The following is a 23,503-nucleotide window of genomic DNA, read 5'->3' on the forward strand; positions in this document are numbered from 1 at the left end:
ACGCTAGCCCCAAGTTAGCCATATTCTTCTCAAACAGTTAGCCATATTCTTCTCAAAAGCTGGGAACTTCACAGCAGATATAACTTATTACAACAAAGAAAATATCTGTAGTTCTAAAATCAACTGTTGTACTGCTTTCTATAGTGTTTGTTTTGCATCAGTACACAAGTTCCAGAAATCCTTTTTATTGCTGTCTTCGGAACAAAAATGACTCCAACAGATATTGAGATTTTTTTTCTTCTTTCTGCTTCAGGATATTATTTGTCACAAGAAACAAAGTCTCAAGTTCTACAATTATCTTTTGACTAGCTTTCCATAAGTGTTGGACCGCTGTTTTTTTTCTAAGCTTTATACCATTGCCAAATTCCTCAAATCCTGTTTGCTGCTGTTTTAGGTACAATCAGTACAATAATATTTAATTAGAAAGTTTTTTCACACTAAATTTTAACTTTCTAAAGGGTATAAATTATTGATAAACATTTAGTGTACGTCTTCATATCTTCGCAGGTGTTGACTATACAGCATGTGATCAAGGATATAGTTGAGCCCATGAACCATCTGGCTGGAGTTTCCCCAATGACTTTTGCTGGTAACAGACATTTTTTTTTTCTCTTTCGCTTCCTTCTCCTACATTGATTATATAAGTACATTTTAAAAACGTATGTGTAATTTCTCCCCCCCCCCCTATGTTCAGCTCAGTTCAAGTGCATTTTGTTGTCCGAAATAAGATCCAGTTTGATATAATATTATTTCATTCATCTTTCATTTGAACAATTCAGCAGTGTAATTTCACCTGTTTTGAAACATGAAATGTTTTGTTGTCAAAAATGAGATCCAATCAGATGTATTTTTATTTACTGTTTTTGTTCGGTTGAACAAGTTAACAGTGTGATTTCACCTACTTTGAGACATGAGTTGTAAGAACATCAAATTATCTCATCACTCCCACAAACAAGCCTTAAAATACACACACATTTTTCTCCAACCCCCAAGCACACTGGCATCCACCCAAAGTCAGCAGACTTTTCTCTCATTGACACTTCCTTTCCCTCTCAAGGCTGCTGTTCTGTATTTTTTTTACGACAAATGATCAGTTGCACTTAGGGGAAGTTTTTAAAAAATTTAGGCCATTTTGTACTATTGGTAAAAGGACATATTTTATCCTCAGCATACATGGCAAAGCTGTGTGTTGGTGACGCACGTCTGCCGTTTAACTTGTTCTCTTGTGGAAGGACCTACCAGAACAGTAAGAAGGATGTGTATTGTTTACATAAGTGTCCTGTGAACCTGTATTCTGCCTTTGGGGGGGGGGGGGGTAAAAAGAAAATTGAGGGAGTGGGGGAAGACTGGATTTGCAGATGATAATGAAAACATTGCCCGTATGTCAATGGGAGTATATCCCTTAGCATTTCTCACATTATTGTTAATGCAGAATATATCTTGAATTTATCTAATGCAGAAAAGTGTATGTGAAGGGCTTTGAAAGGGGGGGGGGGGGGTACTCGGCAAGCTGTGTGGGTAAAGTCTGTTTTTTTGGCAGCTAGGTTATATGGATGAGGATGACCCTTTTTCAATTTTCAAACTTGGCTGTCCACCCACTACAAGGCCCTGTGCTGTTGGAGATGGGTGTTAAATCGGATGTCCCATCTCTTTTGAAACTTTTCAGTGTTTAAAGGGGGTCAACCTAAAAGCTTAGCAAGGAAAATACTTTAGTTAAAAGTTTATTTTTCAAAGTTCATGAAGATTGGAGCTATGGAAGAGCAGATGTTGGACAGTTGTAATGGGAGGTTTGATCCCAGTGATTGTTTTGAGCTGGATTTCCTCTTTAGAGTTTTGTTTCATCAGACTCGCCAGATTTAGTGGAAGAGATATATATGTCTTTTGGCTCCTTTTCTAGATTATAAATACAGTTGAAATTGTCTGAGATGGCCAGTCATTGTCGAGGAGCATCTTAGACAGGTGGCTGTCCTACAGTGTCATTATAATTATAATGTAAAAAATAGGCAAGTGAGGAAAAGGGAAGTAGTCGTTAGTATAGTTGTCTTATCAAGGTGGCTATTAGAGAGAATTTTACTGTTGTATTATGGCCCTACTGACACAATTATCCCCCCCCCCCCCCCCCCCACAGGGGCAGTGCCACTGACTGTAGTGTCTTTAGGCCATTCCCAAAGGGAAGACATTTCTCGTTCAAGCACAGTAGAATTGTAAATGGGCTGATTCATGTCACGCTTATAACTGTGCCTGATCTACAGCAGGGAACTGCTGCTTTTTCTTTCCTGATCCTTACTATTGTCATTTACCTCTACATCTTTTGTATGTTTGTCACTCTCTTGTGACCTGCTATTTCCGGGGTGCCTTGATTGTCAAAGCAGACCTTGTACTGTTGAAGCTGGAGAGGTGAGCAGTCTTAGTCTGATTCCCTGTAAAAACTTCTCTGTTGACACCCACACCTTGGGGCTCATATGACCTTATGCAGTTGCGAGCGTCGTAAAACCCTCTACTATAAAAAAACACAAAAAAACCCTGACACAATTAAGATAACTAAAAATGTGAGCTACTTTGACTCTAACTGTTAGCACCAAGCCATATATATATATATATATATATATATATATATATATATCCGACTTATATAGATGGATATTAGACTTCCTTACATGGGAATTAAATCCAGGTCTTCAGTGTGTAATGGTGAAGAGTGTCACAGTTTCACTGTAGATGCGAGTCCCTTCTCTTGAGAGTCTTTGTGTCACGTATGTGCTCACCTGAGCTGAGGAAGGGAAGTATTTTAGCACCATTATCAGTGTACCAAATACTACTTACAGTCTATTTTACACATAATGAAATTGGTGGTAAGTATAAATCTTTACGGTATGTTTGAATTTCGCATTATGTATTTTAAATTTAGAGAATATAAATATATTGGTATATGAAAGAATTTGGGACCTGAAAATCTGTTTATTATATTTATCTTTGCTATGTGCATGCAGGAGTGTAGTTATTAGACAACAATTTTTTTTTTCACCAGGTGACCTACCTGGCCTGTTTGGAGCCATGCAGACAACACAGGTAAAAATAGATGCAGTGTGGGTGTGATCGATGTGTGCTCTAGGGTGATCTGTTCTTTCTTTTTGTTCTCAATGTTTCTATAAAACTATAAAGTGTTCATTATGGAATGGGGCATTCATTTATTAACACTTTCACTGTCTTGGTCGAGACTGTGTGTGTGTGTGTGTGTACTCTTTAATAGGATAAGGCATTAGAATCTGGCAGTGAGAGGGTTAAGCTAACTAACTGTACTCTGCTTCTCTTCAGTGACAACAACAGTGTAGTGTCAGCAGCAGCGAGAACTGTAAATTTAGCATTCCGACTGAGGGGGGGGGGGGTTTATCACCACACAGAGGATGGCTGACATCACTTATTTGTACTTACACGCAGTGGATTTTGTTGAAAAAAATAATAATGAAACCAGTTGGTAGCTTGTTTTATTTGCAATCAGTTATGGTGGATGTAGGGTTGTCAGTTAGAGTCATGATTACTTTTTTGGTGATTTTTTTGTTGTGAAGGTAGTCGAAAACCCAGACAGTGGGATCAGGCTGTTGCAGTGAAATAAAAGAGGACAGGACCTTAAACATTCCCCCCCCCCGTCAATTTCTTCATCTCTCGAAATGATAAAACTTGATGTATGCCTTCTTCAAAACACAAGGCATTCTCATTTTCCTTGTTGGCTCAAATCTTTTTACAGGTCGGCCTTTTTTCCGGTGTGACAGAGTCTGACGTTGACTTGCAGTTTGAACAGACCATTGATGTTGTCTGGAAGCTCTTGCAATCTCTGGGTTTCTCCATGAGGTAAAGATCTCACACCACATGAAGTTAAATGTGAATCCAAATTTTGAATTAGACCTGCATGTTTGCCGACAATCGTCTGAAATCCGACAATCGCGACGCGACGCGACCCGCGAGGCGGCCGATGCTATCGCTAGGCCCACCTGTATCAGTCAATGTGCGAAGTGCGAGGCCTGGCCGACTGCCAGCGTCCCCCTTTTCTCCCGTCGGCTTTTCGGCATTTTCGTTTTCGTGCCGACTGCCGACGTCTGCGTTTCCGACATAATTGTCGGAACCTGAGTAGAAATGCGAATACCAAAAAGGACGACGACCTAAATTATCTACTTTCAGTTTCGTGCTCGAGCAGCCATTTTGAATTTCGTTTTGTTGACAAATTCAATTGTTCAGATCGTTTGGATTCATTCCAGTCCAACTCACTTAGATAATAGAATCTAGATCTAGATTTATATAGATCATTATAGACCTCAATGGAGGATTCATATTCCATTTCTATTTTGTCAAACCCTATCATAGGTTGTGCTGTAATATTAATGTTGATAAAAAAAACATTTCATCAGGTGCATGAATTATTTATTTATTTAGAATCTAGATCTAGATATCTAGATCTAGACCTAGTCTAGACTCAGCTGAGCCCCTCTGTTCGGAATCGGATGCGGATTTCTAGTTCAAGGCCTATTCCTAGATCCTATTCACTTGTTCTACAAGATCTAGATCTAGATTTATTTAGTTTACTAGATCTATATGGAGGATTCATATTCCAATTCTAGAATCTATTGTGTTATTGCATCAAACCCTATTATTATAGATCTAGCAATATGTAGATGTAGGCCATTATGCTCATTGTAAGCCTTGTTTGTTTTGGAGTGTGGTTTTTTAATTTTAAAAATGTTTTTCATTTTGGATTTTTGCTGGCCTTTTCACATGAGGCTCGTTGCAGGTTCTTTGTTGGGGTAGGCCTAGGGGTAGGGTTAGGTCTCTTCTTTGTTGTGTTTGTTGGGGTGGTCGCTCGTTACTCGGAAGTCCTTCCTTATGACACCCACAAAATTTTCAGACAATCTGGCTGAGGCTCACATGCAGGTCTATTGAATGTTTGAGTCAAGAATCTTGACCCATTGGCTGTTAGGTTTCTCTGATTTGGGACCTTTTCTACTCACCAAGAATATACTTATACTGGTGGTGTGTGCACCTTGTGAATACGACATGTGAGTTAGTACAGTAGAACACGACTGTAGCGGCACCCGCTGCAGCGGGACCATCCCTACATCAGTTAGGACCTGTAAAGAATCAGAACTAGAAATTCCCAGACATAACGACCTCTTTAGGTCAAACACACATCATTCGCATCCCTTTAAACGTCACCGGGGTGTAGAATTCAGTAGATGAGCCCCATGAGACGTCTGTCTGTAGACGATGTCTGCAGCAATATCTTTCCTACATCTCAACGGTCCGCATTCTCAAGGCAGATCTTCATCTACAACTGTACCATTATGGTACCCGTCCACGAAGCTATCTGAGGATAGCAAAGTGTTCCTGATTCCTCGAGCATCTTGAAAAGCTCGGACATTTCCTCAGTGAGATTTGGTTCCTTGGCAAAGCCCATATATTCACCTTTCAGGTTATATCACCCCCACAAATGCTGTCTATTTGGGCAACCTCACACACACCCCTATTTTCTCTACAAACAGCTTTATATGGTTGAGTGGATCCTTATGTTTGGCCACCACTGAACATTGCGAACGACTCGTTAAAATGTGTCGAGTCCAAAGGAGGACACATAGACCATTGGTTCTCGGAATTCCAGAATTTATTAAAAAAGAAAGGTAACAGAGATGGAAAGCTTAGATTTTAAAAATAAAATGAAAGGACAAAACAAACCAATGGATAGAGCCTGGGACACTGATTATTATGCTTTTTTACATTTTTTAGATAGCTTTATTAGTTCAAAAGTTATGGCCAATATTCATCGTCATTTTTTAGGCAAAATTGGTCCATTTTTAACATAGGAAACGCGTGACCGTCTTTTTAGCGTCTCCAAAAACGTTTGTAATTCAGCTGCTAATTATCTGATTTACATAAATCATACACCAAAATGCTCGTCTTGATGAGTACTATCAATTGCAATAATAAAAGGACTTCTAAACTTCAACAGTTTTGAAATAACACTCTTAATGAAGATGGCTTTGATAAAAATTTAAAAACATGACATATAATAGCACTACAAAAGACTGATGATCTAGTTAGCCAAACTTTTTACCTGTATGGCTACCATGATAATACACTGAATCTATTAAAAGAAATAACATGTAAATTTGTGATTATTAGGGGAGAAGCTACAGAAATAAAACATTTCCCAAGCTTAAAACGTCTAACAAGGCTGCTGTACAAAGAGTATAGTCCACTGAGTTGGCATTCGAACGTACGGTACCATTCTTTGTGCTCAACAGTATAGATCATAAGTGAGCGAACAAAAGACATGGGGTTTTGAAAGAACGCTGCTATCCTATTCAGGAAGTCGAAAGGCTGGTCACATATATTTCCAATGAAGGCGCACTGCCAGACTTAGTGCTTGGCCAATTGACAGTTCATGAGTTCCTTTTGTTCATCCCCACTCTGTGAGGACACTTCTCTCCTCCTCTCCCTTATCTCTGCGTAGAGAGACTTACTCTGGAGGTACCAACAAGTTCTTTCACACCGACCCTGCCACACAGTAAGTAAAACTAGTAAAAGAAATTTAGTGAATTTCGCCCTGCAGTCTCTTTTTGAAAAGAGCCACTCCAGGGTCCTAGTCTGTTCATAAGGAACCCTGTGGTAGTATCGGAGCCCTCCTCCAAAGTTGCTGCTTCTCCAGTATGTACGAGTAAATTGATTGCTGTGGCTTAAACAAGTTGAGCTGCCTTTTGCGATTCATCTTATCAAGTCCCGAGCATCTTTTGCTGTTTCCATCTCTTCATATTCTGAAAAATAAAAAATAAAAAACCCAAAATTAGGCCAAGAGTGGAGATGAGATAATAAGAACTAGGCCTCTGGCCCGCCAGTATACTCCTCACTGAGGGGGAAGGGGGGAGGGGTTGTCAATTGAGTAAATTACATTAATTATTAATTTCACTTTATATTTATTATATATGTCATTATAATTCCCATTGCAACATGAACAAAGATGCAGAGTTGCTGAAATAAATTTTAAAACATTAACTTAGGCCTAATTATATATTAAATCTCAATGTAGCCAATGCAAATTGGATTTGGTATCAAATTTTGTACTATAAATATTATATATATTGACTGATATTATTTAATGAATTATTAAGGTCCAAGATAGTCTTTTCCTTACAATAAAATATAAAGCAAAAGAAAGGGTGAGGAGAGTTGAAATTATAAAAAATTAGATCTATCTTTATTATTAATATAATATACTGGATCTAGATCTAACTCTGCATCAATTGGGAGTAACAACAAAAACAATGATAATAAACAACAAAAAGAAATAGACTGTTAATGTGACTGTACAGAAAACCACAGGGGGGGGGTAGAAGTCGGCGCTTGGCAGGAGCGGCCATTGTGGAGGGTGAATGGTCCAGTTGGTTGTAGCTTGATATTACATATTTTCTCCTTCTTGTGCCAAACCAAAACCTGTACATTGAAAATAATTTATAAATTATTTACGCTCTGTTCTCTCAAATTGAGCATCCTTATTAAGTTATCGTGTACTCCAACAATGACGGGTGGGAACTGGGTCTAAAAATAGATCCACCTCACCTCGGCTGGCCCGGGCAGAAACCGAACAGACGCGATGTTTGGGAAAGGGTGCGTTTTAAAATAGATGGTTCCAAGCAAATTTGGTAGATAAAAGGCTATTACACTTGTATGCATAGGTTTCATTTACATATGAGCGCTAGATTTTATACAATTATCGATCAAACTTACCAAATTTTTCACTTGCAAATATTTCGGGATCTATCGACCCGAATCGAAACTGGAAAATGCCATTAGAAAGAAGAGTTCTTTCCGGTTATAAATATGTATCGGAAGTTGGAGTAAATGAAGAAAACGAAACAAAACGCTCGCGTTTTCTGACACACCCCGATCGGATCGAGTGCGCGCCGGCTTCAAAACTGAACGGCCCGTCGGCTCTCGTTTTACAGGCTGCGCGGCACGCGATAGTAAAGTGCCTATTTATAAAAACCAATTTCGTTTTAAAAAATAAGCTGCTTCTTTGGGAATTTTTTGTCAAACAAATTCCTTTTGAATGAATTATATCTTTTCCAAATTACAAGATTATAGGATATTTTTTTTTTAAAGTGGTAGTTTTTTTGTTGGGGGGGGGGGGGATCACCCTGTACATTGCTGGTTGGCACCTTGATGAATGGTGTTTATAATGTTATTGTTCTAGTCTAAGTCTATAGAATAAGAAAAAAATCACCCATGAAGAACACAATGAGACATGATAACCCTCCTCAGACATTTTGCAACTCTGCAGTTTTGGAACTATGTCCTAGACCAGCAAGTCCATGGGATCGCGTACAGTTGGTCACGGATAACTCAAACATGTCAGGGATTGAAAAAATGTGTTTGACACATCCATGTATATTTCGAGTAAATCAATATGACGAAACATCAAAGATATATCAGTTGGTGAATGGCAAATTGTAAGAGCTTTCTGTGATTTAGATTTTTCCGTGCTTGTGTTATCTATGCCGACTATATTTCAATCTATCCTGTTTTTCAGATTGTCCCTTGTTCCTGTCACAGATCTGAGACAAGAGGAGAGACGGAGAGTAGAGCTTCAAGTGTTTGCCCCAAGCCTCGATAGCTTCATCCCTGTAAGACAATTTCCTTATCATCATTCACCTTGCTTACTAAAGCTGCTCATATCAAAATTGCAAATTAATAGGGTCAAAAGTTATGTCATATTTACATAGCCAATTTATGATCATCTGTTATGAAGGTAAATTCTTTTGTGGATGTTCTCATATCACTAATTTATATAGCTTGTGAAAGTCAGTGTTTCTCTAAGACGTAAGTCTTATTTCGATTGGACATACAAGTGAGTGAGATATTTTTTTTCCTTTTTTAATTTTCAAACTCAACACTTTGTGGTGATAATGATGGTGGTAAGGGTAATGGTAGTCGTAATGATCATTAAAGTGGTGGTGGTAATGGTGATGATTTACTTAACTTAGTTATAGAAGTTTCTAAATATTTACAATGTTTTCTTTTACCAGATAGGATATGTGAGTGACCTAGGGGACTTTGTCAGTCGTCGTCTAATGACCTGCCACAACCGTAACCATGGTGACATCCGTCGAGCTAAGCATCTGCACATGGTGAGTTGTTGCATACAATTTGTGTAGCCTTACAAGGAAGCCTGTATTAGTTTTGTGCTTTTGAATGTCAATAGACTTAGACAAGAGATTGCCTTACAATAGCTGAGCAGTTACTGAGCTCAAGATTATAAATAATATTGAGCAATGAAAGTGACTCAGAGTTCAGAAGCATGGCCACTGGGATCTTTTCTTAAGTAAGACACAATAATAACTCAGGCTTGAAAATATGTTGCTGCTTGGTGGCAATTTGCAATGATGTGTTTGTAAAAATTGTCAGGATTAATATCCGGTATTATATATATTACTGTCACATGAGCCATGATTTATTTTATTGTTTGTTTTTGCTATTGTGACCCAAATGTCTATCTACATCTTGTACTTTCCCCCATTCCAACTCGAATTGGCTATTCAGACAACTTGTTTTCATGTAAAAGTAAAAAGTAAGGTTTAAGCCCAGTTTTTTTTGCTATTTAAGTGCAACGTTCACACTTACACATCTATTGTCTCAAAACAGAAGTTTTATGTACTTGTTTGCAAATTTAATAAACTCATTTGATTTTAAATGTTCAATCTATGCTAGAGCTTGTGGGTGGTTGGCGGGTGCTCTGGTGTGGTTTGGTTCTTCTTTCCTGTCAGACGTCTATCATCTTTATCTCCCCTCCTTCTTTTTAGTGTTTGTTACTCTCTTGTAACACCTCTATTCTTCGGCACTTATATGACTTTATTGTGTTGCGAGTGCCGTAAAACTCTTACTAAAACTAAAACTAAATACTAGAGCTTTACCACCCATGTTATGTGGACCGTGTAGATTAATTAAGGGAATGAAAAAACCCAATTTTGAAAAATAAGCCCCAGACATCACATGTTATACTCAGTTGTAGGTGCCAACAGCAACAAACCAGACAGGCAGCCTCAGAAACAGAATGTGTGGCTGAACACAGGTGGTGTTAAATTGTCTACACTACAGTCGAACCACCCATTGTTGAAGAAAAGAGGGGGTCATCTTAGACAGGCGGTCCTTTTAGACAGTGTCATTTTTTTTTTTAATGCAAAGGGGAAAGTGGGAGGTATTTTTTTTAGTTTTTTGAACAGTCAGTGGTGGACACCTGCAAGATTATTTCTTCTATTTTGTTACGGCTTTCAATCTGAATAGAATGTCCTTCATTAACTAGTGGTTGCAATGTTATATTCAAGTTGAATTATGAATATCGTTATTAGAATAATTCAATTCTGGGCACATTCTGTAAAGTCAGATATCATGTGAATCAACAGCAGGAATGAAAATATTCTTTTTTTCATTCTTTCTTTCCCCGTGGCCTTCTCTCCGTCAGATCTCCGGGAGCGCAGTAAACATCACCTCGCTACTGGCTGTGTGGCTGGAGCACACCGACCTGGACCAGATGGGAATTGGTCTGTAGTTCCTTCGTTCCCTCTGAGACCTTAGCTGGAATATTGTTGCCGTAGGGCCTACTTGTGTACTGAATTCTGGAAGGGAGAACGAGCGAAAGAAAGTGTGTGTGTAGTGGTGGTGGGGGGGGGGGGGGGGGGGGGTGTCACACATGCACACATAAAGACAAATAGGGAGAAAGATGAAAGATAAGGGAGTGAAAGTGAGAAAGACAGACAGACAGGCAGACAGACGAAGACAACAGGGAAAAGACGACAGTAGTCACAGTTTTCCCATTTTGACAAAAGTGGATTTCAAAGTTTGAAAGTCAACAATTCTCAAATCAGAGACATACTCAAGTCTTCATTTTCTTTTAACTCTTCATATGGCAGATAGAATGTAATCAGGAAGTTCTCCTTGTGATGGAATTTTTTTATAAGATTTTCGTAAAACTAGGGTAGGTCAGAAAAACATTAATTAACCCTTAAGGCTCTGTCATGATATTTTAATTATTTCCCCTCAAGACTGCCATGAAATTGACCAGTTCCAAGATTTCAGGGTGGGTTAGAAAAATGTTTATTACTAAATAAGTATTGAAGATAGATAGACTCATGAAGAACATTTCTTATTCAAAATTGAAAGGAGCACAATCTCAAATGAAGAGAAATAAAATTTTGTCATTTGTCATATTGCATAACATTATGTAATATGCGCTGGAAAAAAAAAGGGGACATTGACATTGCTGCATGTTGTGTTATACAAAAGTATGTGGGTAATTATTGAAAAGGGCAAGTTTTGTGTGTGTAGAATGAGAGCATGAAAATAAAAGGTGAGTACTCTTGTCCATGCTATCTGGGGTTTGTTGATATGTAATGTCTTGAATTCAGGTTAGTAAGTAGGTGGAAAAAAAAATTACTTACAAAACTGATGGCAAGGTTTTCACTTTCGACTGGTATCACAATGGTAAGTCACTGCTTCTTGAAAGTCCCATATATTCTTTCCGCCTGGCCTCCTGCTTATAATCCACAACAGTATGGAACAATTTGAAACAGTCCGGGTAGAACAAAGGTACCTCACAATCTTCGCACCAGTGACTGGTTTGTATCCTCTTGAATTTTTCCCTGGAGCTGGAAGGTAGGTTGTAGACTACACAGTCTTTAGCACCATGCTTTCTCTTGGCACCAGGCTTCGATGGAATATAGCTACTGAAGTGTCGTTCAGTGAGTCTGGCTTCAGAGGGGGCACGGCTTGCTCCTCTCTGGGATGCTGGCTGACTGACCGACGCTGCTTCGGCCACAAGAGAAGTAATCACTGCCTCTCTGAAATCCGAGTGGCACATCCTGTGGGGGGAAAACTTCCTGTGCAGTTGATATGCATTGACCATCCACAGGTCGATAAGATAAAATGCAAGTTTCCTGCACCACTTGAATGATTTTCTCGAAATTTCATCATACCGGGTCACTTGGTCCATCAAGTCAACCCCACCCATTTTACTGCAGTAGTCGTGAATGCAGGTTGGCTTCATGACGAGTGGCCGTCTTGGTTTGTACTTTGCGAAGCCCGTCGGTTCATGGATTGTCGATAGCATGTTTACGGTCCTCTTGTGCTGGAATTTTATGGCTACCAACTTATCCTGCAGGTGGACAACAGTTTCCCCGTCTTTGAGCTTTGCATTCCTCGGGTCTGCAAAAGCTGCAGGCAAACCCTTCCTGTTGCTGCGGACAGTACCACAGGCAAAAGTGTTTTTATTACACAAGAAGTGAAATAGAGCTGGGGAAGTGTAATAATTATCCATGTACACATGGCCCTTGCTTAAAGCGTTGGCTGCCTGTAGAAGGCTGACGACTATTTTCTCAGTCTGACCTGAAGTTGCTGGCAGACCAGCAGTTGAAGCTTTACCCTGAAGAGGCGAAGTCTGAGCGCTGAAAATGTCAAAATAAAGACAGTAGCCACTTGATGACTCGCAGAGAGTATCTAGTTTGATGCCAAACTTGTGTGGCTTAGCCAGATTGTAGACTTTAAACGAAAGTCTGCCCTTGAAAAGACAGAGTGCTTCGTCCACAGCAGGGTCTCGTGCGGTGCATATGCACTGGGGAAACGTGCCAGACAGGCGTTGACAAGAGGCCTCACCTTGAATAATCTGTCTATTTCAGTTGGATCTTGTTCCAGTTCCTCCTCACTATTACTAATGTGAAAATTCCACAGAATGTGGAAAAACCGATCGCGACTCATTGTCTTGGAGAACCAAGGGGTTTTTGTTGTTCCTCCGTTTACCCAGTAGCTCTTCAAATTGGACTTTGGCAGCAGTCCCATGTTGAGAAGCACTGAGGACAAAAATAAAGAGGTACGAAGATATGAACAAAGCCACAAAAAAGTGTTGTTTCTGCTATATATTCCGTAACGAGCGACCACTATGAAATAAATGGGTTAGGGTGAAAGATAGGGTCAGACGTCTTCAGGGGCAGGTCTCTTTATTGTGTTTATTGGGATGGTCACTCGTTATGGAAGTCCAGCAAAATAAAAGTCTAGATTAGGCCTATATATATATATAGATCTAATATCACTGCAAGGTCTGTAAAGATTTTACTGTCTCTCCCCACCATTTCTATTGTTCAAGCTAACCATAGCAACGATGGTTTTGCTCTAGATCTAGTCTAGCCTAATGAAAATTCAATTTATAGAGACATCACAAAGTTTGCAGACAGATCTTGTTCCCTCCCGACATGCTAGATCTGGATCTAATCTAGATTTAGATCTAAAGAATTCTAGTCCAAGTCTAAAACTAAATTCTAGATCTAAATCTAGATATCTAGTATTTGTGGGCAATGAGAAAAAAATTCCATACTATACCTGAAAGGAACACTTTCATCTCCTCCAAAGTCACCATCTTCCACTTCTCCAAGTACTTGTTTTCTCCCACATCACTTGCGCTTTGCTTTTGAAAAGCATACTCGTTTGTTTGTGCGACAAACGATCCAATCTGTCCATCGTCAATGAAAATCTTGAAGAAGTCGATTGGTTTCATGTCAACGTTAATGGGAGCCAGAAGTTGTGAGGCTCCTGTGAATCCACTGACTGGGGGTTTTGATATGTTGTTGGTAAACATTTTCCAACCCGACTCAACATCGTCGGGGTGGTCAGCATCATGAGACGGAGTAAAGTCAATTAGATTTAGTAACCCACGGTTCGGCGTTTCCATCGGAACATCGTCGGCCGTAAATCCATCAAAATCTTCATCATCTGAGTCTTCCTCACGCATTAAATCAACTAAGAAACGAAAATCTTCCTCTGCTTCTGCCATGCTTGAAAGGTGGAGCCTTGACGAAAACGCACTGGTCAGTGGAGAAAACGCGTTGGTCAGAGGATTGAAAACGTGCGGTCAACGGTATATAAACAGCGCTGTTCAGGACCGCTAAAAAAACTCAGTTCTCGGTCGATTTCTAAAATTCGAAGACCAGAATAACCATCAGCCAATCAGCTTTCAGCTCAGTATTCACCTCGGACGAGGAATGTTAAGAAACGGAAGCGACGCTACTGTTTCTAGCGCACCCCCTTGCGCTGCGAATAGTCGCGATCAGGCCTTGAGCGTAAGCGAGCGCTGATGCAAATAGTCGCGAACAGAGCTATAAGGGTTAAAAGACCTCTGTCAATTTTGTCCCACTGCTTGACGGGCCGGAGTTGCCTGGTGTTGTCAAATAAGTTGTCTCACAATTTGTCTTCTGAATTCAAAGTGATCCACTGGGTTTACATTAACACTTTTTTTTTAATAAGATGGGAAGAAAATAGGAAAAAGATTAAAGTAAAGAAAAAAATGAATAAGAAAACCCCCCCCAAAAAACAGTGTGGTGTTGTGCCAGTGCTGCAAGGACTTGTATGTGGCAATCTTGCAGCTCCTCAGCAAGTCGTCAGACAAGTGTCTGTTGGTGGTGGCCAACTTGTCAACAAGGATGGTCTGCAGAGATTTTGTTGACAAACTGGGTCTGCTGGTGGTCCTGTTTTTCCTCACCATGGAGAACTCTCTTTCTGATGCTTCATTGCTGTGAGGAATGGAGAGGATGGCTCAGAGAGAAATGATCCTCCTGATGCACTTGCCAAGAGACAACCACCTGGTAGGACAGTACTTGACAAGGTTCCTGCCATGAACTCCCAACCAAATTCTAGGAGAAATTTTTAAAATTCAAGGAGATTAGGTCAAGAAATTCATGCTGTTTTCAACGGCACACCAAGAGCAATAATACAGGACACTAAAATTCAATAAGGGCATTGACACACAAATGTTTTAATTAAAAACCAGTTTAAATGAATTTAAACTTTGTCCTACCTTTAAAACTTTATACCGTGCGTGGTCTCTGCTCAATCCATAAAAACAGGCCATGTTGGAAGTTGAAGAAATCCCAAATTGAAAACCCATGTAATATGTACACACACTTGAAGAAAAAATTTACACTGAAACTGTAGGAATATATAGACTACTTACAAGTCCGCCTGGCTCCAAATTAAGTGCCAGCTATTTCTTTAGCTGCAGCTTCCACTGCAACTGAAACTGTCTCTATTTCCTTTCTCTTGGCTTTGGCTCCCTGCCAAAGAGCATTAGACTCCACAAGAAGCTTTATGGCTCCAAGCTGTTCAGCTTTCTCAGCTAGGGAGTCAGCTTTGCTGACCAGATCTGTACTTCTTTCTCTAACTTTTTCTTCTGCTGCGTTTCCTGCTCCAGTTTTCTGTCCTCAAGATATTGCCTATAAGAGGCCCTGGAGCCGCTGACAGCTGCAAGTAGAGGAGCATTTAAGAGAACATTCTCAACTCCACCTACAGCTGCCACATGATCGTAGACCTCCCTCTTTGAGATGGCAGTTCTCTCCACCATGTTAACTACCATGGTCTCTCTGTTGACAGAGAAGCCCCTTTCCACCAGTGCCCTGGCCATGGCTAATTATAAGAAGTTGTTTTATGAACTTCCTCAGAGCACAGTCACTTGAATTGGCAAACAAGCCTTAAAAATATGTGTCCAGCCTGTCAACAGAGGATTCAGGATCAGTGTTGCTGTGACACATTCGTGCAGAGCACAATATCTCTTTAGCGTGATCATGATTGAAATCCACCTGGTTTCTACCTCTTTTTTTAACTTCAAAGGCTTGTCCCTTCCCATTGTTGTCTGCGTTTGCATCAGTTTCGTGGTTACTTTGGCTGAAACATGAAAGAAATTCACCACTTTTGTTACTTTCCCAATCAGGGGTTCCAAGTCCTTGGTCTGTCCAATTGCCTCTTTGACTATAAGGTTGAGTGAATGAGCAAAACAGTGGACATGGTAAACTTTCAAGTAGTCCTTTACTAAAGAAACCATGGATTGTTCATTGTCTGTTGTGACAGAAACTAATTTTTTGGTCAAACCAAATTCCTCCAGGACTTCATTTATGATGGTACTCATGCTTTGTGATGTATGGTCAATTTCTAAATGACGAGTGGCCAGAACAGTGGACTTAAACTCACCTTTGCAGCAGTGATGTGGCGCACAAGAAAAGGTCATTTGCCAGGAAAGGAAACAGGGGAGCATCGGTTTGATACCTCAGCAGAAAGTGTTGAAGAATCTTGGCCACTGAGATGAAGTTTTCAACTTTAGCTTTCAGGAGGGGATCGCCCATGGTTTCGAGAGCAACCAGAGTTTCGAATGACTTGGTTTTCAGGGGCGTCTTGGATTTCAACAAGCACTGAAGGTACCTCTGCACATGAGGCCAAACAGCGAGGGCCTGTTCTGCCACACGGATGTTTTCCACCCATCGAGGGCTGCAGAAGTCCAGGGGAAAGGTGGAACAGCCTGTCAGCTCCTCAAAGTCTTCTCGTCTGCAAGGGGTGTCCTTAAAGATCCATGTCAATGCGGAAAAAAAAGAGCCCAGGTCCCAACTAGATGCAGTATGCCCAGCTTTAAAGGCATTGTGGACAGTGTGCAGACCACAGCTGGATATGTCCTCCAGTTTCAATTCTTCTCTTACGGTTGATGCCAGCTCTTCTGTGAGCAACCGGTGAAACTTGTGGTTCACTGCTGGGCCATCCATGGACAGCTGAACCAGTTTGGATAGGTTGACCTTTCCATCCAGGGCAGCCTTCACTTTTTCCAACAAGACTGCTGTCGTTGCATGGCCAACCTTGTCGCAGTCCCAGAAGCGTAGGTGGAGGTCGAGCTGCTTTGATCCCAGTTCTTTGTTTAATGATTCGTCAAACATGAGGACAAATCCCTCACATTTGTTGATCCGCTGGGTGAGAAAACTCTGGGAGTGAGGTCCCAGTCCGAAAGTTGTAATGCAGGCTACCTTGTCCGCCCCGCTACTGAAATTTTTAGCCACCTCGCTGTCACTCAGGAAACATGGTTGCAAAGATCTGACTTATCTCGTCGCAGCTGTTAAACGAAAAGTGGCTGCAAATCGTTTTCAGTACCCTTAAAACCTCAGCTTTGAGAACCAGTTCACTGGTTTTAAGAAAATCTGTCGTGGTGGTGGCCGTTGTCGAACTGACTAGGCTCTGGTCCTGGTTGACAAACAGCAATCTCCACCGTGGATGATTCAGGCGCAGTGGAGGAAGCTGCAGAGCCAGACGATGACGACGATTTAGGCGTAGCGCCAGCACAGAATGATGCGATGCTGAGAGACTGGCTGGATGAGCCGGCTAAAGATCTGTGCTTTTCTGATTTCATGTGTGACTTTAATGAAGACTCACCTATGCTCACAACCTCAAACTCTTTAATGCAAAGCACACATCTTGCTTTGTACATGTTTTTGGGCACTGGTCTTAACCAATGAGCATACTTTGGATCCTGCATCCAAGATTTAGAAAATTGAGTCTTGTACGACGGCATTGTTTGTTAATGTTAAATTAGAATAAAAACAAGTCAAATATTACTACGACATTGGTCTTATTGTAATATAGTTCGTATAATATAAAATATCCATAATCTCATAAACTAATAATTTGCTGTGGATATAAAGTAGTCAAAAATTGTGTAAAGCAGAAAAAGATGAACAAGAAAAGTGCTTTAGAATACATAAGCTTGAGACAGGTCCATGAGTAAAATAATACCTTAGATTTCTTATCAAGTGCAAGGAGTACAACTGAATTTCTATTTTGTGTTTGTTTTTAAATTACCTTGTCGCAGTCCCAGAAGCGTAGGTGGAGGTCGAGCTGCTTTGATCCCAGTTCTTTGTTTAATGATTTGTCAAACATGAGGACGAACCCCTCACATTTGTTGATCCGCTGGGTGGGGAGACTCTGGAAGTGAGGTCCCAGTCCGAAAGTTGTAATGTAGGCTACGTTGTCCGTCTCGCAACTGAAATTTTTAGCCACCTCGCTGTCAGGAAACATGGTTGCAAAGATCTGACTTATCACGTTGCAGCTGTTAAATGAAAAGTGGCTGCAAATCGTTTTCAGTGCCCATAAAACCTCAGCTTTGAGAACCAGTTCACTGGTTTTAAGGAAATCTTGTGGTGGTGGTGGTGTAGGTGGCCATTATCGAACTGACTGTGGGCTCTGGTCCTGGTTGACAAACAGCAATCTCCGCCGTGGATGATTCAGGCCCAGTGGAGGAAGCTGCAGAGCCAGACGATGACGACGATTTAGGCCTAGCGCCAGCACAGAATGATGCGATGCTGAGGGACTGGCTGGATGAGCCGGCTAAAGATCTGTGCTTTTCTGATTTCATGTGTGACTTTAATGAAGACTCACCTATGCTCACAACCTCAAACTCTTTAATGCAAAGCACACATCTTGCTTTGTACATGTTTTTGGGCACTGGTCTTAACCAATGAGCATACTTTGGATCCTGCATCCAAGATTTAGAAAATTGAGTCTTGTACGACGGCATTGTTTGTTAATGTTAAATTTGCACAAGTAGGCTAACTCACTGGAATGGAATTGTTTAGATCTAGATCTAGAGTAGAATTTAAAATAGGATTACTAGAATCTAGTAGTGTAAGAAGGGCCTGGCGTCTGTCAACGTCAACACAACAAGACAAGATCTAAATCTGGCTTGGTCTATAAACAACTCTTATCTATCTAGATCTAAACAACCCGAAGTAGAATCTAGAACTGAACTGAACACCACACCGTCACACAGCCGTAATCCACAGGCAGGTTATTAAATAATCCAAACGAAGTGACGGAAGAATTTAGAAAATCGTTTGCGGGCACAGTTGCTGGTAGTTGTCGAAATCATGTATCACAAAATGTCAAAAGCGTGGTGATCTGCGCAGCGTGACTGCCTGAAGCGAAAGGAACGACAAAGACAAGGCCCTAAGCTAAGACTTGAAACAAAGGCCCGCAAGGCAGCGGGGAATGAATTGGAAAACACCGCAGTACGCATGCGTATGACTGGCGGAAATCTCCAGTTACCGACGGTGTTTGTTGAGATCCGAAAATGCCCGGCCGCTGCGCGAACTCGCACCCCGAAAGCCTATTTCCAATAGGCCTACACTTGCCTGAAAGGAATTGTAGTTTCGATTTTCCTACAAAAATTTTTTTTCATGTCCGATCCAGGGAAATTCAAGGAGTTTTCAAGGAGGCTGCGGGAACCCTGGGACCCCTTAAGGTGTAATGTGTTAATGGAGAATCCAGGCACCTGGGTAGCAAAGAACTTGACATCATCGAAGGAGCAGTTGAGCCTTTGGGTGATATCAGAAACTCTTGCATGGAGCAGAACCTCGTGCTGAAAGGGAAATTTTTTCTGAATGTACTCCAAGGCAGTGGTAACAAACTTCTAATCTTTACTTTCTCCTTTGACGTTGCCCAATTTGCTGAGCTCAGCTTATTTACAACCCCCATGGTTGCACCCCCAAAGAACAGCTGCTTGTCAGATATATGCAGACTGACATCCTTGAAATCAACTGCTGTCACATCTGCATAGAAGCCAAGACTTCAGGCCTTACGATGACAGTTAGGAGGTTCCTGATGTCCAGGGTCTCGTGAATGAGTGGCTTGTCATGTTGAAGGGCTTGGTTTGGCCTTTCAAAAAAGTCCAGCATCCATTCTAGAAAAAGGCAGTATGCCAAGCTTCTCCTAGATTCCAGTGTCTCATGCAGTCTCTTCAGCCGAGGCCTGAACTGACTGACATTGTCAGTGGATGCACTGGATGGGGTGGCTGGGTTGTCAAACCAGCTGTTAATGTCAGCTCCTGCATCCGGTTTTGTCTTAGACACACGTGCAGCCTTCTTTACTGCCTTTCCCTTCTCCTTGGCAAATTCACTGTCAATGAAGTCCATCAGGGATGCCCAGAGAGAAATGATCCTCCTAATGCACTTGCCAAGAGACAACCACCTGGTAGGACAGTACTTGAGGATCTTGTGGAACTTCTCATTGTGGAGCATCTGAAACTTTTTAAAATCCCTAATCCTTTTGTCACTTGGCTCCAAGTAGTAATATATATATATATATCCTGCAGAAGTTCATCAATCTGAACAGGCAACACCTTGAAATGCCTTCTTTGTTGCTATGTCTATCAGATGGCATGCACAGCCCACAGTCAACTAATCCGGACGTTGGTTCTGAAGCTGGGCTGTCACACCAGTCTTACAGCCTACCATCACTGCTGTATTGTCTGACCCAAAAACCATGAACCTGTCCATACTAATAGTAATACCGTACCGAATCCGGTCAGCTCAGACACCACAAGCTGTGTAATGTTGTCTGCTGTTGAAGTTGTCTCAAGTTTAGGACAAGACGACACCCTAGTCCTGCCTGATACCACCTTCTGCCTCGTCATAGATGGTCACTACCATAGGATACAGCTTGTCTGTGATGTCATTACTGCCATCAGTGGCCAAACTTGTAAAAAGAGAGAGAAAAAAAGGGGGAAACTTTCAATATAAGATAAGATAATACTTAATTATCCCAGAGGGAAATTAAAATTTTTCTTGGCTGTACAGGACAGTAAAAAAAAATGCAGGTAATAATGTATCATGTATGTCTCACAAAAGACGGAGACATCTACTGGAATATTCCAATCTAACTTGCAACTGATGAAACTCATCAATTCATTTTTCTTCAGTGATCAACACAAAACAGTCTATCCATATTCTTAAAAAAAAGGCTGAGCATTTGTGTAGTTCACTACTGGTCAAAGCCATGTTGAGAAAAAGTAAGAAAAGTGCACCTAACGTTTTTTAATAATCACTAGTTAAATAAAAAGCAAAAGAAGTTTTGAAAAGTATAGGGATTTGTAGGAAATTGAATGAAGAATAAGAAAGTAAAGGTTACAGGGACTTGGGATGAGTTTTGTGGGCTTTGTGAAGTGGTAAAGATGGAATGAGAAAAAAGTAATTTTATATGGGCAAAGTCATTGATCTCAAAACCAGTTCCTTTCCACGCTGCCTATACTTCCCCAACTCGATGTCAGGTACCCATTACTGCTAGGTTGGCAGGAGGAGGCGAAAAAAATCTGTGTCCAAACCGAGTCTTGAACCCGGACATTCCGCTTCTGAATCGAGTGCAATAACCGCTCCGCCACTGCACCCTCCATTTGCAGAATTTTTTTTTAAACGCAACTATTACATCTACTTTCAAAAGGGCATAGAAAATATACATTAAAGCTTTAAATGAAATAAATAAAAAGCAAATACTTAAATCATATTATTAAGAGAATGTCTAATAGCAGCGATGAATGTATAGCGAGGCAGGAGGTAGTACAAAGGAAAGAATTCATTGTAGTAATATGTTGCTATCTTTATAAAAGTAGGCTATTTATTAAAGGGCAAACATAAAGAACTTTCTACTGCTACTTCTTGGCTCCTCCCTACTGCTGTCTTTCTGCCACACCCCTGAACTTCTGGTAGGAAAGATCTACTCCTGGCCTTCTCGGACAAGGGCGAAAAATCTCGGAGGGCCCGTGTGCAAGTTGCGCACGTTAAAGATCCCTTGGTGGTCTAAAATCGATAAGAGTAGGCTTCGGCCGCCACCTGGGCAAAATTCAAAATTTCCTACCAACTGAAAATATTAGGTGTGTCCTGCGCGCTCATATGTCCTTATGCAGTTGCGAGCGCCGTAAAACTTTACAAAAACAAACAAAACAAACATAAAGAACAATATTTTAAAAGTTGATCAAGCAAGGCTTTACAATCCTTGCAAGCACATGCCACAAATATAGAAACAGGTAGTAATATAATATATTAGTAGGCAGTTAGAAAACAACAAACATTCCACTGGAAACATACATTGTTAGTCGAAGCCAACAAAAACTGTACATTGTCACAGTTGTTCTTACCGTGGGTTTTGTGCATGCTGGCTTCAGTTACAGTTACAGGGGGGAAAACAGCACTGCTGTCAAAAAGAAGACAGTTTTGCCACTTTTCTTCGTTGCTGTTGCTGCATCTCTGCAATCTCCTGACAGCAAAACTGCTTCAACAATATGTTGACTATGCTGTACAAGGAGGTGACACATGGATTAACTTCCAGGTGATATAGTCCAGGGAAGTCATCAATATACTGACGAGCCTTCTGCGACATTTAGCTTCAGTTGACCATGGGAAAAAAACATAAACATAAGTCAGAAGCTGAAAAAGTCCCTCAGACGGGAAGGTAAGTCCACCGTGATCCCGCTTCTCTGTGTAACTCCTGATCTCTTCTTCTATCCAACTTGTGCTGCCGCTCAGCTCAGGGTGTTTGACAGTCATATACTCTCCTATGTAGTAGAGCAGTGCCATCTTTTCATCACTTGATACACTACTGACAGCATCAGGAATGTCATCCAGTAATAAAATCTCACTCTCGGTGAGGCTCTTGTCACAGTGAGCTCAGACATGTCTGGCCTTTTTAAAATCTATTTCTGGCTCACTTGCCAACATGAGCAAGGTGCGATGTAGCATCTATGGCATGTGTATGTGCAACATCCTCCACAGTGGTGTAGAAGTTGGCACCTGCTGATGTGCGGAAATGCGCGAAGTGCTTTTCAATGTCATCCTGTTGGAAACATCCAATTGCAACCCACTGGTGACTGACCTCCAAGTTTGTTGACAAAAGGTAAAGACACACATCAATAAGTCTCTTGCACGTAAAATATGTAAGGCTTCTGCCGCTGGGGCGGTTTCTCACTAATCTCACTAGTGGAGGATAGCTGGGGTGGTTTCTCACTAATTTCACTAGTGGAGGATAGCTGGGGTGGTTTCTCACTAATTTCACTAGTGGAGGATAGCTGGGGTGGTTTCTCACTAATTTCACTAGTGGAGGATAGCTGGGGTGGTTTCTCACTAATCTCACTAGTGGAGGATAGCTGGGGCGGTTTCTCACTAATCTCACTAGTGGAGGATAGCTGGGGCGGGGAGGAGGAAGGCTGGAGCAGTTTCTCACTAGCAGGTTCAGACAACTTTGAATTTCTAAGTTTTACAACTTCTAATTCACCCACATGTTTTCTTTTACACTCTACCCTACACCCACACCATTCATACAAAAGGGACGGGACAAAAACAGGCAAGTTTCCTTGTTGCAATGACATTTCTAGCAAATGCTTTTACTTTATAGACTGATCGGGTCCCAGGAATAGTCTTCAGGCAGTCTGAAGTCATGCGTCTATCAATTTCCTCAAGCCTCACAAAAAAGAAAACTCTTCGCTTGTGAATGGCACCACAGGTACCGTGGACTTCTTGCTCAAAGCATTCTCTACATAGGTTTAGCATAACCTGGGCATTTGAAATAACGACGTCAGGATTTGATGCCACAAGTGAGGAACACAAACTTTTAACGGTACCCCCAAGGGCATCACAAGCATTTTTGCCATGCCTGGCACCAATGAAAACTTTCTCCTCTTGCTCCTCAGAACAGCTGAGGTAAATAAAAAAGGAGTTTAGACTTGTACTGTCCGGCACAGCTATCTGAAAATATAAAACTCGTTCTATGGGCCCACAAGAGTTAAGAAAATCCGCTGTTTTCTTTAAGAAACAATTTCCAATGTGTGCATCATGCTTCAAGTCACTTG

At 41.0% G+C, this 23,503-nt stretch overlaps 2 protein-coding genes across 3 annotated transcripts in view; one reads left to right on the plus strand and one right to left on the minus strand.

Annotated features, from left to right (window-relative positions):
* LOC101847037 (serine--tRNA synthetase-like protein Slimp) overlaps positions 1-10,644 on the plus strand; it is a 33,250-nt gene extending 22,606 nt beyond the window's left edge. For both annotated transcript variants that reach the window (XM_035969841.1, XM_005098646.3), the window contains exons 10-16: positions 508-589; positions 1,169-1,246; positions 3,029-3,069; positions 3,746-3,849; positions 8,573-8,666; positions 9,069-9,170; positions 10,502-10,644. In XM_035969841.1, coding sequence (XP_035825734.1) covers positions 508-589; positions 1,169-1,246; positions 3,029-3,069; positions 3,746-3,849; positions 8,573-8,666; positions 9,069-9,170; positions 10,502-10,588 — 588 coding nt within the window. In that variant the 3' untranslated portion in view covers positions 10,589-10,644. The remainder of the gene's footprint in view (positions 1-507; positions 590-1,168; positions 1,247-3,028; positions 3,070-3,745; positions 3,850-8,572; positions 8,667-9,068; positions 9,171-10,501) is intronic.
* Positions 10,645-11,512: 868 nt separating this feature from the next.
* On the minus strand, positions 11,513-12,746 carry LOC118477703 (piggyBac transposable element-derived protein 4-like). The gene has a single exon (XM_035969849.1). It carries the CDS (start codon positions 12,350-12,352, stop codon positions 11,513-11,515), a length of 840 nt encoding a protein of 279 aa, XP_035825742.1. The 5' UTR covers positions 12,353-12,746.
* Between the last annotated feature and the right edge of the window lie 10,757 nt (positions 12,747-23,503).

The sequence above is a fragment of the Aplysia californica genome, unplaced genomic scaffold, assembly GCF_000002075.1.
Source record: "Aplysia californica isolate F4 #8 unplaced genomic scaffold, AplCal3.0 scaffold00188, whole genome shotgun sequence".
NCBI classification, from domain to species: domain Eukaryota; kingdom Metazoa; phylum Mollusca; class Gastropoda; order Aplysiida; family Aplysiidae; genus Aplysia; species Aplysia californica.